This window comes from Hyla sarda, chromosome 5, assembly GCF_029499605.1.
Source record: "Hyla sarda isolate aHylSar1 chromosome 5, aHylSar1.hap1, whole genome shotgun sequence".
In the NCBI taxonomy this organism is placed as follows: domain Eukaryota; kingdom Metazoa; phylum Chordata; class Amphibia; order Anura; family Hylidae; genus Hyla; species Hyla sarda.
This window is the reverse complement of record NC_079193.1, coordinates 256,047,664-256,063,559: the sequence shown is the minus strand read 5'-3', so window position 1 is coordinate 256,063,559 and position 15,896 is coordinate 256,047,664. Positions and strand designations below refer to the sequence as shown.

The 15,896-nt window shown below is 41.9% G+C and overlaps 1 protein-coding gene across 2 annotated transcripts in view; it reads left to right on the top strand.

Annotated features, from left to right (window-relative positions):
* Positions 1-15,896, top strand: part of GNAL (G protein subunit alpha L) — a 320,628-nt gene that overhangs the window by 220,381 nt on the left and 84,351 nt on the right. For both annotated transcript variants that reach the window (XM_056521545.1, XM_056521546.1), the window contains exon 5: positions 2,338-2,435. In XM_056521545.1, coding sequence (XP_056377520.1) covers positions 2,338-2,435 — 98 coding nt within the window. The remainder of the gene's footprint in view (positions 1-2,337; positions 2,436-15,896) is intronic.

The window sequence follows — 15,896 nt, the reverse complement described above, 5'->3', positions numbered from 1 at the left end:
GAACTATTCTGTTTTTAGGACATAATTCAGAATTTATTATTTTAAATGTGCACAAAAATTGTGTAATCTTTATGTTGGACATCACACCTCATCATTTTTTTATTTTTTCTTATCTTTCTGCTATCAATTTGCTTTGCTTTTCTCACCTTCTGGCTTCTTAATGGTCTAGTCACACACGGTATCCTTTTGGATTTGAAGCTTCAGATTTTATGCTGCAGATTGTTGTGTAAACTGAATGATTGAATGTAGCATTAAATCTGCAACTTTAAATCCTGTGCATCAAATATGTGCAGAATATTGTGTGTATGTGTGCGTGAATATACCCTAAAGGATTATTCCCATGTGGAATATGACATAAATGTTGCCTAGAGGCATGTCCCATCTCAGTTAACTCAACCTTTTTTGTAATCGAGAACTTCCGTCCCCCCTTTTTTCTGACCCGTTGTTGGTCAGGAAGCCAAAACAAGCCGTAGTGTCAGAGTTTAACTTAGGCCATGTTTCTTAGGCATGTATAGTTATGTATCTGTTGTAGGGCTGCAGCTAACGATTATTTTAATAATCGATTAGTTGTTGATTATTTTATCAATTAATCGGAAAAAATATCAAAATGCCAAAAAAAAGGGGTTCAGCTGATTCTACTTCTGTAGTAATACAGACAGACACTAGGGTGTAAATGCTATGCTATACACACTGCTATGCACATAGTGGTATGTGCAGAGCATTGCACAATATTGTCTGTGCTAATGACACTAGGGTGCAATGCTCTGCACATACCCCCATGTGTATAGCGGTGTGTGTAGTACGCACTATATACTAATACTGGCCCCACTAAGCTTACTATTGCAGACTGTAATGACAGAGACCCACGCCACCCGTCTGTCACTATCTCCTTCCACACCGGGAATATCCGCAGCCCAGCTGACAGCTGCCCCAGCAAGCCCCGCCCCCTGTCACGGGTCACTTACTCAGCTGTCCACTGCCGCTGGGGTTACTTATGCCCGCTAGTTGCCAGGATTGGAGAAGTAGTCCCGGAGCCTGGGCAGCTCCCTGCCGGTCTCCAGCAGCTCGGTGTGCAGCTCCTGAGCTGTGAGCAGCAGCTGATCCTGCAGCAACAGTGCTGCAACCACGTCCAGCGGCACCCGCCCGGCTCTGGGACTGGGGTCAGGTACTGTTACCTTAAAGAGTCTGTGGCGTTGTGGGATTTGCAGGACCTGCAGACACAACGCCTGAACGCCCGCCCTGCCTGCTGCAGCCTCATGACTGCCGGCACCCAGCATCCCTTTGCAACGAATTGGCCAATTATTCGATAACTGGATTCGTTGACAACAAATCCCGTTATCAAATTTTATCGATGACATCGATTAAATATTGCAGCCCTAATCTGTTGTGCAGCCTGCACACAGTCTGCACAGTCTGATAAATTTGATGTCATTTTGTACCAAATTACAGTTTTATTTTTCTCCTTTATAAAATATAATTTCTAATACACAGTATATGTGTCCTGTACAGGAAAACATTTTTTTTTATATGTTCCAGTGCTTAAAGTAATGTTTCTTTTCTGAGCTTCATTTTACGTGAATGTGGATTGCACCAAGTCCTTGGCAGCAGTGACATGTATTTGGTTCATGACCCTAAGGGGCTAAAAATGTGTTGCCAAACCCAGGCAAATGACAAGTAGCTAATGTATGCACACATTTGCTGCTGTGGTGCAGTTATTCCATTACAGTATAGTCGACTGACAGTCTTGATCATAGATACACATCCAAGCTATAGATGTGCCTGGGGCCTATCCATGTTTCATATGGAGGTTTTTGTCTGTTGGGTTCCGAATTGTTGCATGTAAGGAGCATAGGGTCTAATATCCCAGCACTCAGCAGCAGCTCATGAGTTTTTGCCCCTGTTCAGAGATTTTTGTTTACTACTCCTATGTTCTAAATTGTATGTTTTACAACATAAAATCGCATTGTAGAGTTTAAAGGGTTATCCATGGATTTTCTTCTTAAAAGCAGTAGGACCCCATTATCCTCAGGTTTTGTGTGGTATTGCAGCTTGGCTCCATTCACCTTTAATGGAACTGAGCCTCAAAACCAAACACAGCCCGAGAACAGGGGTGGTTCTGTTTTTGGAAGAAATTGGCTCTATGTTTATATCCCTGGATAACCCCTTTGAATATAGGACTGTACAACAGTTTTTTTTATACCGCACACTCACTATGTATGTAATTTATATATATATATATATATATATATATATATATATATATGTGTGTGCTTTGAGTTATTAATACCATTACTGTTGATTTGTTGTGTGGTGACAACTTTCACTTTTTATTTCTAGGAATTTTTTGAACATGCACAAAAACTTTGGGATGATGATGGTGTGAAGGCATGCTTCGAGAGGTCAAATGAATACCAGCTCATTGACTGCGCACAATAGTAAGTGCTTCTTCTCTTTTGATCATTATTTTGTTAACTATCCCTCTGAAATCCAGCCATTTTTTGTCTTTAGGTGGCATCTAATTCATTTTTTTTTTCTTTTCCTTTCGAATTTCAAGCTCTTTTAAATTTGAAAAAAGACTGAAAATGTTTGAATTTTCTATGTGAACTTACGTAATTGAAAATTGGTTTATGTACGGTGTTGCATCACACAAAAGACTAAAGTGGAGTTGTGCTCAGAATTATTAGCACCCTTGATTCTTATTAGTACAAAAAAGCTGATATTTAGCAAGTTTGTTTATTCTTTGACTGTTTCCTTTTTTTTATTTTTTTATAAGAAATGACTGTATATTGGAAGGTCACCTTTTTGTATGTTTTGTATGTGGACATGCTAGGAAAATATTCTACGCATACATGGTGTATGACACAGACAGGATTAAAGCATTGTTCACAAATACTTGGTTACACATCCTTTGGCAACAACAACGCTTCAAAACATTTTTTGTAGCCATTTGTGAGCTTCTTGCAACTGTCTGCTTGTATTTCTTTTCCCACTAGCAGATTTCAGCTGTCTCGAAGATTTTCGATGGGGTTAACCCCACAACCGCCCACCCCCCTCCCTCTTAAGGGGTTTCCCAGCTTTATAAAGTTGATGGCCTTAGGAAAGACTATTAGTATTAGATCAACGGGGGTGCAACTCATAATACTATTACTGGTCAGTTGTTTGAAGAGGCCCACTGCTCATACAGGCGCTGCATCCTCCTCTGTGTTTACCCCACTCGTGCCTGCTATACCTACTAGTAGGAGAACCCACTCTCTCCACCCCCACCCCCCACAAAAAAAAAATATGTATATATATATATATATATATATATATATATATATATTAAAGTTTCATATGTTTATTTCATGGCAAGTTTTTATTTTGTTACCATTTTACCTTCTGCTTTTCTGTATAAACATATAAGTATATGATATAGAGTTTAGAATACTCTTTATATTAAAGTTATAAAATATAAAGTGATGCAAAGCATACTTGCTCCTGGTAGGAAGGCCATTGAAATAGTTAAGGAGGGTTGAATTCCCATTGAATAGGCCCATTTACAAACTTGACATGTGTTGAACTTCTCTAGGGCAGGTTATGGGAACTTCATTCTTGTGGGAACATAAGCTTTAGACTATTCAGTTATCAGACTTCATCATGTAAAAGTTAGATTTTTATCTTCAATTGGGTGAATGAAGTAAAATATTGTTCTTGGCTTTTGAACAGAAGACAGAGTAAAAAATACATATGAAAACACAGGTGTAGGGTTCTTGCTGATCTGTCCTTTTATATAGCGTTAGTTATCACACAGTGCAGCTTTTTCCTGTCATGTTCTGTATGCTCTGTAAAACAATATTAAACAATGATATCTGTGAAGACTATTGGTGCAACAGATGAGAGCTTGCCTAAAATGACATGTCGACTAAGAACTCTACATGTATTGTGACCCTGTGCTTTTCTTATTCCTGCATTGTTTTTCTTTTGTGTTGCATACATTGCATATATCCTGAATTGTGTGATCTCTTGTCATGATTCTGGTTGGCCTAAAGCAAGCCTTAGCATTATAGAGCTGCAATGTATTGTACAGGACCCAGGACATTCAGTGTTTGGTTTTATTGCTTTTTTATTAACTATCTTCAAGTTTTTCAACCTGTCAAATACACTAAAGGAGGTCCACAATAAGTAAAAGTATATTATTTACTTGTGTGTAATGTTAACTATGTATATTGTTAAAGCGTACCTGTCATAGTACCATTAAAAAAAGTTATATGTTACTCAGTACCTAATCCTGATCATGTACATATAATTATGTGTCTTGGATTGGAACTATATATCCCTTACAAATAGCAATTTTATGTTGCTCACTTGCTTTGTATTCTTGCCTCATGGAGGGGGCATGTCATCTCTCTCCCTCACTGTGATGACTCAGCTACCCTGAGTCTGGGAGCAGCCTGTCAGCCTGCAAATCACTGCACAGTAGTTTTTATGCATACATTTTCTTTCTGTTCCAGGTAAAGCTGGATACTAATCAACATATCTGTCACTATGTGTGTCATTCAGCTTTTACAGACACCTGAATGTCTGATTAGCTTTTTTTCATTCAGGAGTCAGAGAAAGCTTTGGCTATTCAAGCATGCCTGGAGTTGTAGTTTTGCAACAGCTGGAGCTGCAGTGATTGTAAAGCACTGTGTTAGAGCAGTGTTGCCTTTAGCTATTGCAAAACTACAACTCCCAGCATGTCCACACATCCTTTGTATGTGATGATTGTACCCCCAGCTGTTGCAAAACTACAACTCGCATCATAGTTGTAGTTTAGAAAAAGCTGAAGGCTGCACTGGTGCAGTGGTGATCCTCCTCTATTGGATGCCAACACACTTTATGGCCGGTATCCAGTATGCTGCAAAATACAGAGTAGTCTGTCTCCATAAAGATAATGACCCCCTAGTGGCGGCAATTTTTATATTTTAGTAAAATGTAAAAAAAAATATGTACCGTATTTATCGGCGTATAACACGCACTTTTTAGGCTAAAATTTTTAGCCTAAAGTCTGTGTGCGTGTTATACGCCGATACACCCCCAGGAAAGGCAGGGGGAGAGAGGCCGTCGCTGCTCGCTTCTCTCCCCCTGCCTTTCCTGGGGTCTAGAGCGCTGCTGTCGGCCCTTCTCACCCCCCTGGCTATCGGCGCCGCTGCCCATTCTGTCCCCCTGACTATCGGTGCCGGCGCCGATAGCCAGGGGGAGAGAAGCGGCGCCGACAGCCAGGGGGAGAGAAGGGGCAGCGCAACCCATTGCCGGCGCCGCTGCCCCGTTGCCTCCCCCCATCCCCGGTGGCACAATTACCTGAGTTGGGTCCGCGCTGCTGCAGGCCTCCGGCGTGCGTCCCCGGCGTCATTGCTATGCGCTGAACGGCGCGGCGCATGACGTCAGTGCGCCGCGCCGTGCATAGCAACGACGCAGGGGACGCACGCCGGAGGCCTGCAGCAGCGCGGACGCCGATAGCCAGGGGGTGAGAAGGGCTGACAGGAGCACTCTAAACCCCAGGAAAGGCAGGGGGAGAGAAGCGGGCAGCGACGGCCTCTCTCCCCCTGCCTTTCCTGGGGGTATATCGGGGTATACACGCGCACACACGCACCCTCATTTTACCATGGATATTTGGGTAAAAACTTTTTTTACCCAAATATCCTTGGTAAAATGAGGGTGCGTGGTATACCCCGATAAATACGGTACATTTAAAAAAGTCCTCCAAAATATAAAAAGTTTTTCATAATGACAGTGCATCCTTAAGTTATATAAACTCAAAGGGTAAATGCACTCTAGATGGCTTGGCTGCTTTTCTTTTTGTATTTCTTTAACATGTGCAGTTGTGATGCAGCCATAACCACACTGAAGTTCAGATAAAAACAATTAGATTATTTTCACACAGTATTAGCAACTAAGCAGCAGATTTACCCACAATATCCTGGCCATCAACAATATCTTTTTAACTGCTGTTCATGTAAAAACTGTGCCAACTTGCAGTCAAGCCTTTTTTCTATGCAGGGAAAACTGTTAAAGTAGTACTCCAGTATTGGAAAACTTATCCCCTCTCCTAAGGATAGGGGATAAGTTTCAGATTGCGGTGGGACTGACTGCTGGGACCCTCCGCAAACTCCTGTACAGGGACCCTCCGGCCAGATAGCGTGCGCGACCAACGCACAAAGCGGCAGACGACACACCCCCTCAATACAGAGCTATGGCAGAGCCGGAGATTGCCAAAGGCAAAGCTTCGGCTCTCCCATAGAATTGTAATGAGGGGGGCGTGTCAGCTGCCGCTTCGTGTGATGTCAACCCGACCCCCTTCCTGCGGATTGCCGGGGCCCCCGTACGGGCGATCGCAGGGTTCCCGTCAGTCGGACCGCCGCGATCTGAAACTTATCCCTTATCCTTAGGCTAGGGGATAAATGTTTCACCACTGGACTACTCCTTTAACAAGCTGCATCACTACTTATTTCATTTATTGGAGTCCTGGCTGTTATTATTCAGTTTTAATGTTACATATCGCAAAGAAAAGGTAAAACAGTTTTTCAATGGGGCCTGGGACAGATAGAAAGCTTGTGTGGAAGTTAGCAACCCACGATTGCCATATTCTAAGTAACTTATCAGGGCAACTGTATGCCTCCTAAATCACTGAAAATAAATAAATAAAAAGAGAAACATTAAAGGGGTTATCTGGTATCTTTACATTTTTTAATATTTTTTGGGGGCACTGTAAAAAAAAGTCCTACTCAACTACCCAGATCCTCTGTACCTGCTGTTTCAGTGCCTTCTGGTCACCTGCATGTCACTGCTAATTTTTTTGCAGCCAAACACTGATTTACAGTGTTTTTGCTGAGCAGGTAGGTCCTGTTGTGATTACTTGTCTTGGAAGCAAGAAAGGAAACCAACTTTATTTTAAATACATTTATAAGTGTAACAACAAATCAGAATTATATGTGCAAAAAAGCTGTGAACCAAGACAATGAGGGCAAGAAGAGAGACAATCTGCCCATTTTGATATTTTTTTCACTAAGTTATGTAAAAATTATTAAACATAGATAAGATATAGTGAAAGTGAGGAGTTAGATATTCCAGTATCTCCTCATTGTCATCAGTATAAAGGGAAGAGTTAAGCTCCAGCTAAACCTTAATGCTAAGGTCCACGTTCTGGAAATCTGCTGGGCAGCGGGAAATATGCTGTGAATTTTGCTACGATCAGACACACACTGCTTCCCTGCCACAGCCCTGTGTGTGCAGTAAGGTTTGGAGACGGGCCCTCACGTCACAGTCTTGTTGGCACACTGGGCCTGTATTTAAACCTTACTGCACATACAGAGAAGCACACAGCCACAGCTTTATCTAGAGATAGGTGGAGGTCTCAGCACTGAGACCCTGAATGCTAAAAACATTTGACTTGTCTTTGCAACGTGTCAAAAATATTTTTATTTTAACTGACATTATCATTTTAATATGCGTTTTAAGCTAGAAAATATTTTATATCTACAGTTTTATATGTAAATATATTCATTGTCTGAGATTGCCGTAATACATGCCACACCTCGGCAAATATTGGAAAATATATTTCTCAGTTAGAAAATCCTCCTTCTTTCTGTTTGTTTTTATAAGGACTTTCTGAATGTTCCTGGCTTTGGACTACATTGTGTGTGTTATTGATGGCATTATTGCTTGCTTTTAACAGCTCTTGTGGGTTATACTAATGTAATGTTAATTATTATTTATTTTCATTCAGAAACCACTTCCTGTCTATAGACAAAAAGTCTACTGTACAAGCTTCAAAGATTAGTGTCAGGGCAAAGCATATGATGGCATGGTTATTTCCTAATCTTAGAAGTTCTTTGGGGGACCTTATTTGCCTCCTTAATGAATGAATTCTCTCTTTGCATAAATCTATTGCATGCATGTATGTTTACAGACATGTTGATTTAGTTGTTGCACAATGCTTGGGTAGACACATTGTACACTTTGGCCTTGATTTACCAAGTGTGTTGGGTTTTTATTAGTGCAGAATGTTGTTTCAGCCTTGCATGATTCCACAAAAAGTGTTTTCTCAAAAACATGGCCAGGCTGCCTGTTAAACAAAAACTACCTGTATTTGCCTCCCTCTGTAGCCTCTGGTATCGCTCCGTCTCGCTCCACTTCCAGGTTCTGGAAGTCTATATGTCAGAGTGCCGCTCAGCCTATCACTGCCAGAGTCCCCGCTGAGCGTCACTCTTACATATTGACCCTGAGCACCAGAAAGTGGACTTAGACAAAGAGCAGCAATACGGGAGGCTACCGGAGAAATACATTATATATTATGCTGCAGTAAATGTATTTGGTATTGGCGCATGCGTAAATGTCCAAACTATTAACCCCTTAAGGAATCAGGGTTTTTCCGTTTTTGCACTTTCGTTTTTTCCTCCTTACCTTTTAAAAATCATAACCCTTTCAATTTTCCACCTAAAAATCCATATTATGGCTTATTTTTTGCGTCACCAATTCTACTTTGCAGTGACATCAGTCATTTTACCCAAAAATTCACGAAGAAACGGAAAAAAAAATTATTGTGCGACAAAATCGAAGAAAAAACGCCATTTTGTAACTTTTGGGGGCTTCCGTTTCTACGCAGTGCATATTTCGGTAAAAATGACACCTTATCATTATTCTTTAGGTCCATACGGTTAAATTGATACCCTACTTATATAGGTTTGATTTTGTCGTACTTCTGGAAAAAATCATAACAGGAAAATTTATACGTTTAAAAATGTCATCTTCTGACCCCTATAACTTTTTTATTTTTCCACGTACAGGGCGGTATGAAGGCTCATTTTTTGCACCGTGATCTGAAGTTTTTATCGGTACAATTTTTGTTTTGATCGGACTTTTTGATCACTTTTTAATCATTTTTTAATGGTGTAAAAAGTGACCAAAATACGCTTTTTTGGACTTTGAATTTTTTTTGCGCGTACGCCATTGACCGTGCGGTTTAACAATATATTTTTATAGTTCGGACATTTACGCACGCGGCGATACCACATATGTTTATTTTTATTTACACTGTTTTATTTTATTTTTATGGGAAAAGGGGGGTGATTCAAACTTTTATTAGGGAAGGGGTTAAATGGCCTTTATTAACACTTTTTTTTTTACTTTTTTTTTTGCAGTGTTATAGGTCCCATAGGGACCTATAACACTGCACACACTGATCTCCTATGCTGATCACTGGCGTGTATTAACACGCCTGTGATCAGCGTTATCGGCGCTTGACTGCTCCTCCCTGGATCTCAGGCACGGGGCAGTCATTCGTCAATCGGACACCGAGGAGGCAGGTAAGGACCCTCCCGGTGTCCTGCAAGCTGTTCGGGACACCGTGATTTCACCGCGGCGGTCCCGAACAGCCCGAATGACTAGGCGGGATACTTTCGCTTTAGAAGCGGTGGTCAGCTTTGACCGCCGCTTCTAAAGGGTTAATACCGCACATCGCCGCGATCGGCGATGTGTGGTATTAGCCGCGGGTCCCGGCCGTTGATGAGCGCCGGGACCGACGCTTCATATCGCGGGAGGCGGCGCATGGCATAAATATACGTCCTGCTTCGTTAAAGGGTTAAAATATGATGTCAATTATCCCATACATTAAACAGCGTAAACATAAAAGAAAAAAAAATCCAAAGTTACGGCTTTTTTTTGTCCTATCACATCCCAAAAGAATTAATAAGTGAATAAAAAGTCACATGTACACAAAAAGTGGTACTAATAATGAAACAATCATTTTTAAGCAGTACAATAATAGAAAAAAACATGTAACCATAGGTATTTATTTTAATTGCACTGACCCAAAGAATAAATAAAACATGTCAGTTTTACCGTAAAGTGTACAGTGTAAAAATGCAATTCCAAAATCGCGGGTGGGGGGTGTTTTCCCCACACACACACTTTTTTTTTTGTTGCACCGTACATTTTATGGTAGAATGAATAATGTAGTTACAAAGTACAATTTGTAGCATGAAAAACAAGCCCTAATGTGGATGTGTGGATGAAAATATAAAAAAGTTATGTCTCCTAGAAGGGGAGGACAGGTTTAAAAAACTAAGATGCGAAAATGAACTGGTCTGTGTCCTAAAGAGTTACTACGGGGAACTAAACCCATAGCTCATCCTTTCCCTCTCATCAACCTATTTAATTGTCTAAATATCATTTATTAGCTATAAAGGGCAGTTTGGCTGTCACCTACATGCATGAAGTGAGGGAATGACATCATCCAGTCATCCACTCTCTGTCCAAATCCCTCTCTAAAAGCAGCCCCACCCTCCTGAGAGACACAGACCATGTGGTTTCTGCCCTGCTCTGAGAAGTCCTGTTTTCTTTAGTGCTGAGAACTGGGAGGTGTGTTCAGCCTCAGCCAATCGGACACTGAATCCCTCTCTGCTAAGTCCTCCTTATCGGGCTTTATGTATTTGGCTGCAGCATGGATGTGCTCATATATGTAGTGCCCCAGTGGTCTCCTGCCATATACTGTTCAGGTCTGTGATTGGTTGCAGCAGTTAGAGATGAGCGAAGTTACAGTGATTTGATGCGTCACAAACTTCTTGGCTCAGCAGTTGCTGACTTTAGCCTGCATAAATGAGTTCAGCTTTCAGGTGCTCCCGTGGGCTGGAGACTCCCTCCCAGGACTGTATCCACCTTTTCCAGCCCACCGGAGCACCTGAAAGCTGAACTCATTTATGCAGGCTAAAGTCAGCAAACTCTGAGCCAAGAAGTTTGTGACGAATCGAATCACTGTAACTTTGCTAATCTCTAGCAGCAGTGGTGGGTTTATACTAGCACATCATCCCTGTAAGTAAGTAGAACCTTCTTTTTTTATTTATCTTTATTTTTTATTTTAACATGGTCATAAGTGGTGAAACCATAAAATAAGCCTGACCTTCTTTTGGGTATGTTCACACAGTACCTACCAAATCTGCTACGCAGGGACAGTCCTAGACATTTTCCTCCTGGGGTCCAAGAGGGTAACGCTAAACAACCCCCCCCCAAGAAAAATAAAAGTACAATGCCATTGCATGAGGACAAATACCATGCCACATTGCCCTCATATAATTTGGTTATCACAAGCGCACAGGTTGTCTCTTCTCCCATGTAGCCACTGCAGCACTCTTAAAGTATAAATTATAAATGGGGATCAGGAAAAAGCAAATATATTAAACAAGTTCTTCTCCACTGTGTTCGCTGAGGAAAATGAAATGCCAGGTGAAATACAGTGTGATAAGGTAAACTCCCCAGTACAGGTCACCTGTCTAAGGAAGAAGTACAGTGCCGCCTACAAAAATCAAAATAGACAAATCACCAGGTCCAGATGGCATTCACCCCCATGTTCTAAAGGAGTTGAGTGGTGTAGTGGACAGACCCCTATTTTTAATATTCATGGACTCTATAGTAACAGGGACTGTTCTCCAGGACTGGCACATGGCAAATGTGGTGCCAATATTTAAATAGGGGACTAAAGGTGACCCCGGAAATTATAGGCCTGTTAGTTTAACCTCTGTAGTATGTATATTGTTTGAGGGTTTTCTAAGAGATGCTATTTTGGAATATCTTGATAAAAATAAATGTATGACTCTATATCAGCATGGCTTTATGAGGGATTGGTCCTGTCAAACTAACCTGATCAGCTTTTATGAGGAGGTGAGCTCCAGAATGGACCAGGGGGAATCACTGGATGTCGTATATCTCGATTTTTCCAAAGCATTCGATACGGTTCCACATAAACGGTTGGGGAATAAAATGAGAAGGATTGGGCTGGGGGAGAATGTGTGCAAGTGGGTAAGTAACTGGCTCAATGATAGGAAACAGAGGGTGGTTATTAATGGTACTTATTCTGATTGGATGACTGTTACTAGTGGAGTACCACAGGGGTCAGTATAGGGTCCTGTCCTATTTAATATATTCATTAATGACCTTGTAGAGGGGTTGAATAGTAAAGTAGCAATCTTTGCAGATGATACTGAACTCTGTAAAGTGGTAAACACAATAGAGGACAGGGCACTCTTACAAATGGATCTGGATAGGTTGGAGGCTTGGGCTGGGAAGTGGCAGATGAGGTTCAACACTGATAAATGTAAGGTAATGTAAGGGAGGAAAAATCCGGGCTGGGATTATGTATTAAATGGGAGCATACTTGGGACGACTGATGTGGAAAAGGACTTGGGAGTTTTAGTTAATAGTAAATTTAGCTGTAGTGACCAGTGTCGGGCAGCTGCTGGCAAGGCAAATAAAATCATGGGGTGCATCAATAGGGGCATAGATGCCCATGACAAGGAAATAATTCTACAGCTGTACAAATCACTAGTCAGACCACACATAGAATACTGTGTACAGTACTGGGCACCAGTGTACAAGAAAGATATAGTGGAGCTGGAGAGGGTTCAAAGACGGGCAACCAGGGTAATACGGGGAATGGGAGGACTACAGTACCCAGAAAGATTATCAGAATTAGGGTTCTTTAGTTTAGAAAAAAGAAGGCTTATAACTATGTATAAATATATCAGGGGACAATACAGAGATCTTTCCCATGATCTATTTATACCCAGGACTGTATCTATAACAAGGGGGCATCCTCTATGTCTAGAGGAAAGAAGGTTTCTACACCAGCACAGACGGGGGTTCTTTACTGTAAGAGCAGTGAGATTGTGGAATTCTCTCCCGGAGGAGGTGGTCATGGGGAACTCTGTAAAAGAATTTAAAAGAGGTCTGGATGCATTGTTGGAGAATAATAACATAGCTGGTTATGTATACTAGATCTAAAGGGACAGAACGTTGATTCAGGGATTTATTCTGCCATATTTGGAGTCGGGAAGGAATCTTTACCTCTAGTATGATTTTTTTTTTTTCTGCCTTTCTCTTGATTAACTCAGTAAGGACTCATTAGGGATATAATTTGAACTTGATGGACTCTGGTCTTTTTTCAACCTTATGAACTATGTCACTAAAGGTGCCTCAGTGATGCCTGAAGAATTGACTGATTGGGAACCTCCTTCCGGCTCCTCTATGCGGCAGGTAGGGAAAAAAAAAAAAAAAAAAGTGAGAATCCTTATATATATATATATCTGCATCTCCTGGTGAATGTTTCAATCCAGCTTGCAAGCCACACCCCATCTCTCAAAGATGGGTCGGGCTTGGAGGACGGGCTATGGGGTCGGGCTAGGAGGTCGGGATATGAGGTTGAGCTATGGGGACGGGATATGACAACAATATATGAGGATTCAAATTCAAAAGATTCCTCCTTTGTTAATTTTCCTCCCCGACAAGGATTAGGAAGGAAACGCCAGGCAACGCCGGGTACTCAGCTAGTATTTATATATTTTCAAGTTCATTGTGGCATGAATTCTGCTATATGGTAAAATCATTCTACAGGATTATTGGCCCATGTGGACAGGATAGCTTTTTTCAGTTCATGGAAGTTATAATGGATACTGGCATGCTATGTACAGTATAGTCTTCCTCTTCCCAGAGATACACTATAGGATTTAGATGTGGGGACTGTGAAGGTCAGGGAAGCAAGGAAAACTTGTCATATTCCTGGAACCAATCCAAGAATATACAACTAGAGATGAGCGAAGTTCCAGTAATTCGATTCGTCACAAACTTCTCGGCTCGGCAGTTGCTGACTTAAGCCTGCATAAATTAGTTCAGCTTTCAGGTGCTCAGGTGGGCTGGAAAAGGTGGATACAGTCCTAGGAGAGAGTCTCCAGCCACCGGAGCACCTGAAAGCTGAATTAATTAATGCAGGCTAAAGTCAGCAACCGCCGAGCCGCGAGGTTCGTGACGAATTGAATTACTGTAACTTCGCTCATCTCTACATACAACCATTGTATCATTGAGGGTTGTCCTTCCAAAAGTGTCCATCTGTCATAGACTAAACAACTGACATCAAGCCACCATGCTTTGTGCCAAATTCTGACCCTCCATATCAGCATGGTGCAGTAATAATTTTGTGCTCTTTTGCCCACTGCAGTCTTTTTTCTTCTGCTCTTACCCAGCAATGGCATTAGAGCAGATTATCTACTGTTATAACCCACCTATTGAAGCACGGGTTGTGTATTCAGATACGGTAGTGTCAGTTTTCTTGACTACACCGCCTGCTCATCGGAACAATTCTTGAATCCCCCTTTGCCCCACTATTCAGTGAGTTGTTTACATCTCCTTTCACCCATGGCTCATACGAAGCTCTGTATATTAACAACTGTGTTGCACGGAAAAGGGGAAAAAAAGCACCACACAAGGTTAGCAGTTTATGCAAATTAGTCTACTGCATAAAGGTCTGTAACAAGTTAACGGGGTAGTCCAGTAATGAAAATCTTATCCCCTATAAGTTTCCGACCACTGGGGCCCCCCGTGATCTCCTTTATGGGGCCCCGGCTCGCTGGCCAGATGGCGAGTGTCAACTGTGGTGGTCAACACGCCCCCTTCCCGCATGCTGCCGGGGCCCCGTACAGGAGATCGCGGGGGGCCCCAGTGGTTAGACCCCCTCGGCGATCTTAGCTGGGTTCACATCACGTTTTCTCCCATACGGGAGCGCATACAACAGGGGAGAGCTAAAACCTCGCACTCCTGTATGCTTTCGTATGCGCTCCCGTATGTAATTCATTTCAATGAGCCGGCCAGAGTGAAACGTCCGGTCGGCTCATTTCAGCGCAAAAATGAGCCGACCGAACGTTTCACTCCGGCCGGCTCATTGAAATGAATTACATATGGGAGCGCATACGAAAGCATACGGAAGCTCCCCCTTGTCGTATGCGCTCCCGTATGGGAGAAAACGTGATGTGAACCAGCCCTTAGGATAGAGGATAAGTTTTTCAGCACTGGATATCTTCTTTAAGGGTAGGGTCACACGTAACACGTACACAGCGTATTTCCTGCTGCGCAGCCTGAAATACACTGCCAATGCACTGTTTGTGACCTTACCCTAAATGTCAAGTTAAAGCTTACTACTTTATATACTCATATATTAATCATATGTAACAATAAAAACACTTTTCTAATTTATCGACAACAATGTTTAGCTAGGAACATGGTAACATCCACATGAATGGTAGCGCTGATGGTCTTCAAACTGTTCATTGCCCACAGCATCACAGTTCCTCAGCTGTCTTGTCTTCTTTTTGTGATAGTGCCATCTCTTGACTAGGTAAACAATACACATTCACCTGGCCACCCACAAGAAGTAAGGGTAAAGTAAGGCCACCTTCTTCCATTATACCATGTGAGATCCTGTGTGTTCTGACACCTTTCTATCATTCCCAGCAGAACTACTGTAGTTCTTCTGTGGCATTGGTCCAGACAGGTTAGCCTTCACTTTGTAAGCTATGGGCAACCATGACCTTTATGTCTGTTCAGCAGTGGTCTATCCGTAGACCACTCTTCTCCGGTACTACTACTGCGAAGCACGATCCCGTCACAAGCTCTGTCATTGGAGATACTTTGGCTGAGCTTTTTAGCCATCATAGTTTTGTTCTTGGCAAAATATTACGCTTGTCCACTTTTCTTGCTTTCAACATATCAATTTAAAGAATTGAATATGTAGTGTTTCCCACTACTTGACAGGTGCAGTGCTTGCTTACTTTACAATCCCATTGTCGTGTTACATTCTCACAAATTGTCCGCTAAAGGGGCATGGTTAATAGGTGTATTAGGGGTATTGCTAAGAGTTTTCAGGGGGTTTTAATGTCCAGATTGGATCTTTTAGTGCGGCCAATGTTAAATTGTCACTGGCAATTTTGAGTGGATTTTTTTCTTTGCAGAACTCCAGCCTATGACTTGTCTAGCACTGAACATTGGAACTTTGGTAGATAAAGAAATTGCTTTCAATAAGTCAAAAAACTTTCTGTGTTTGATAAGTTGTAAAGTGG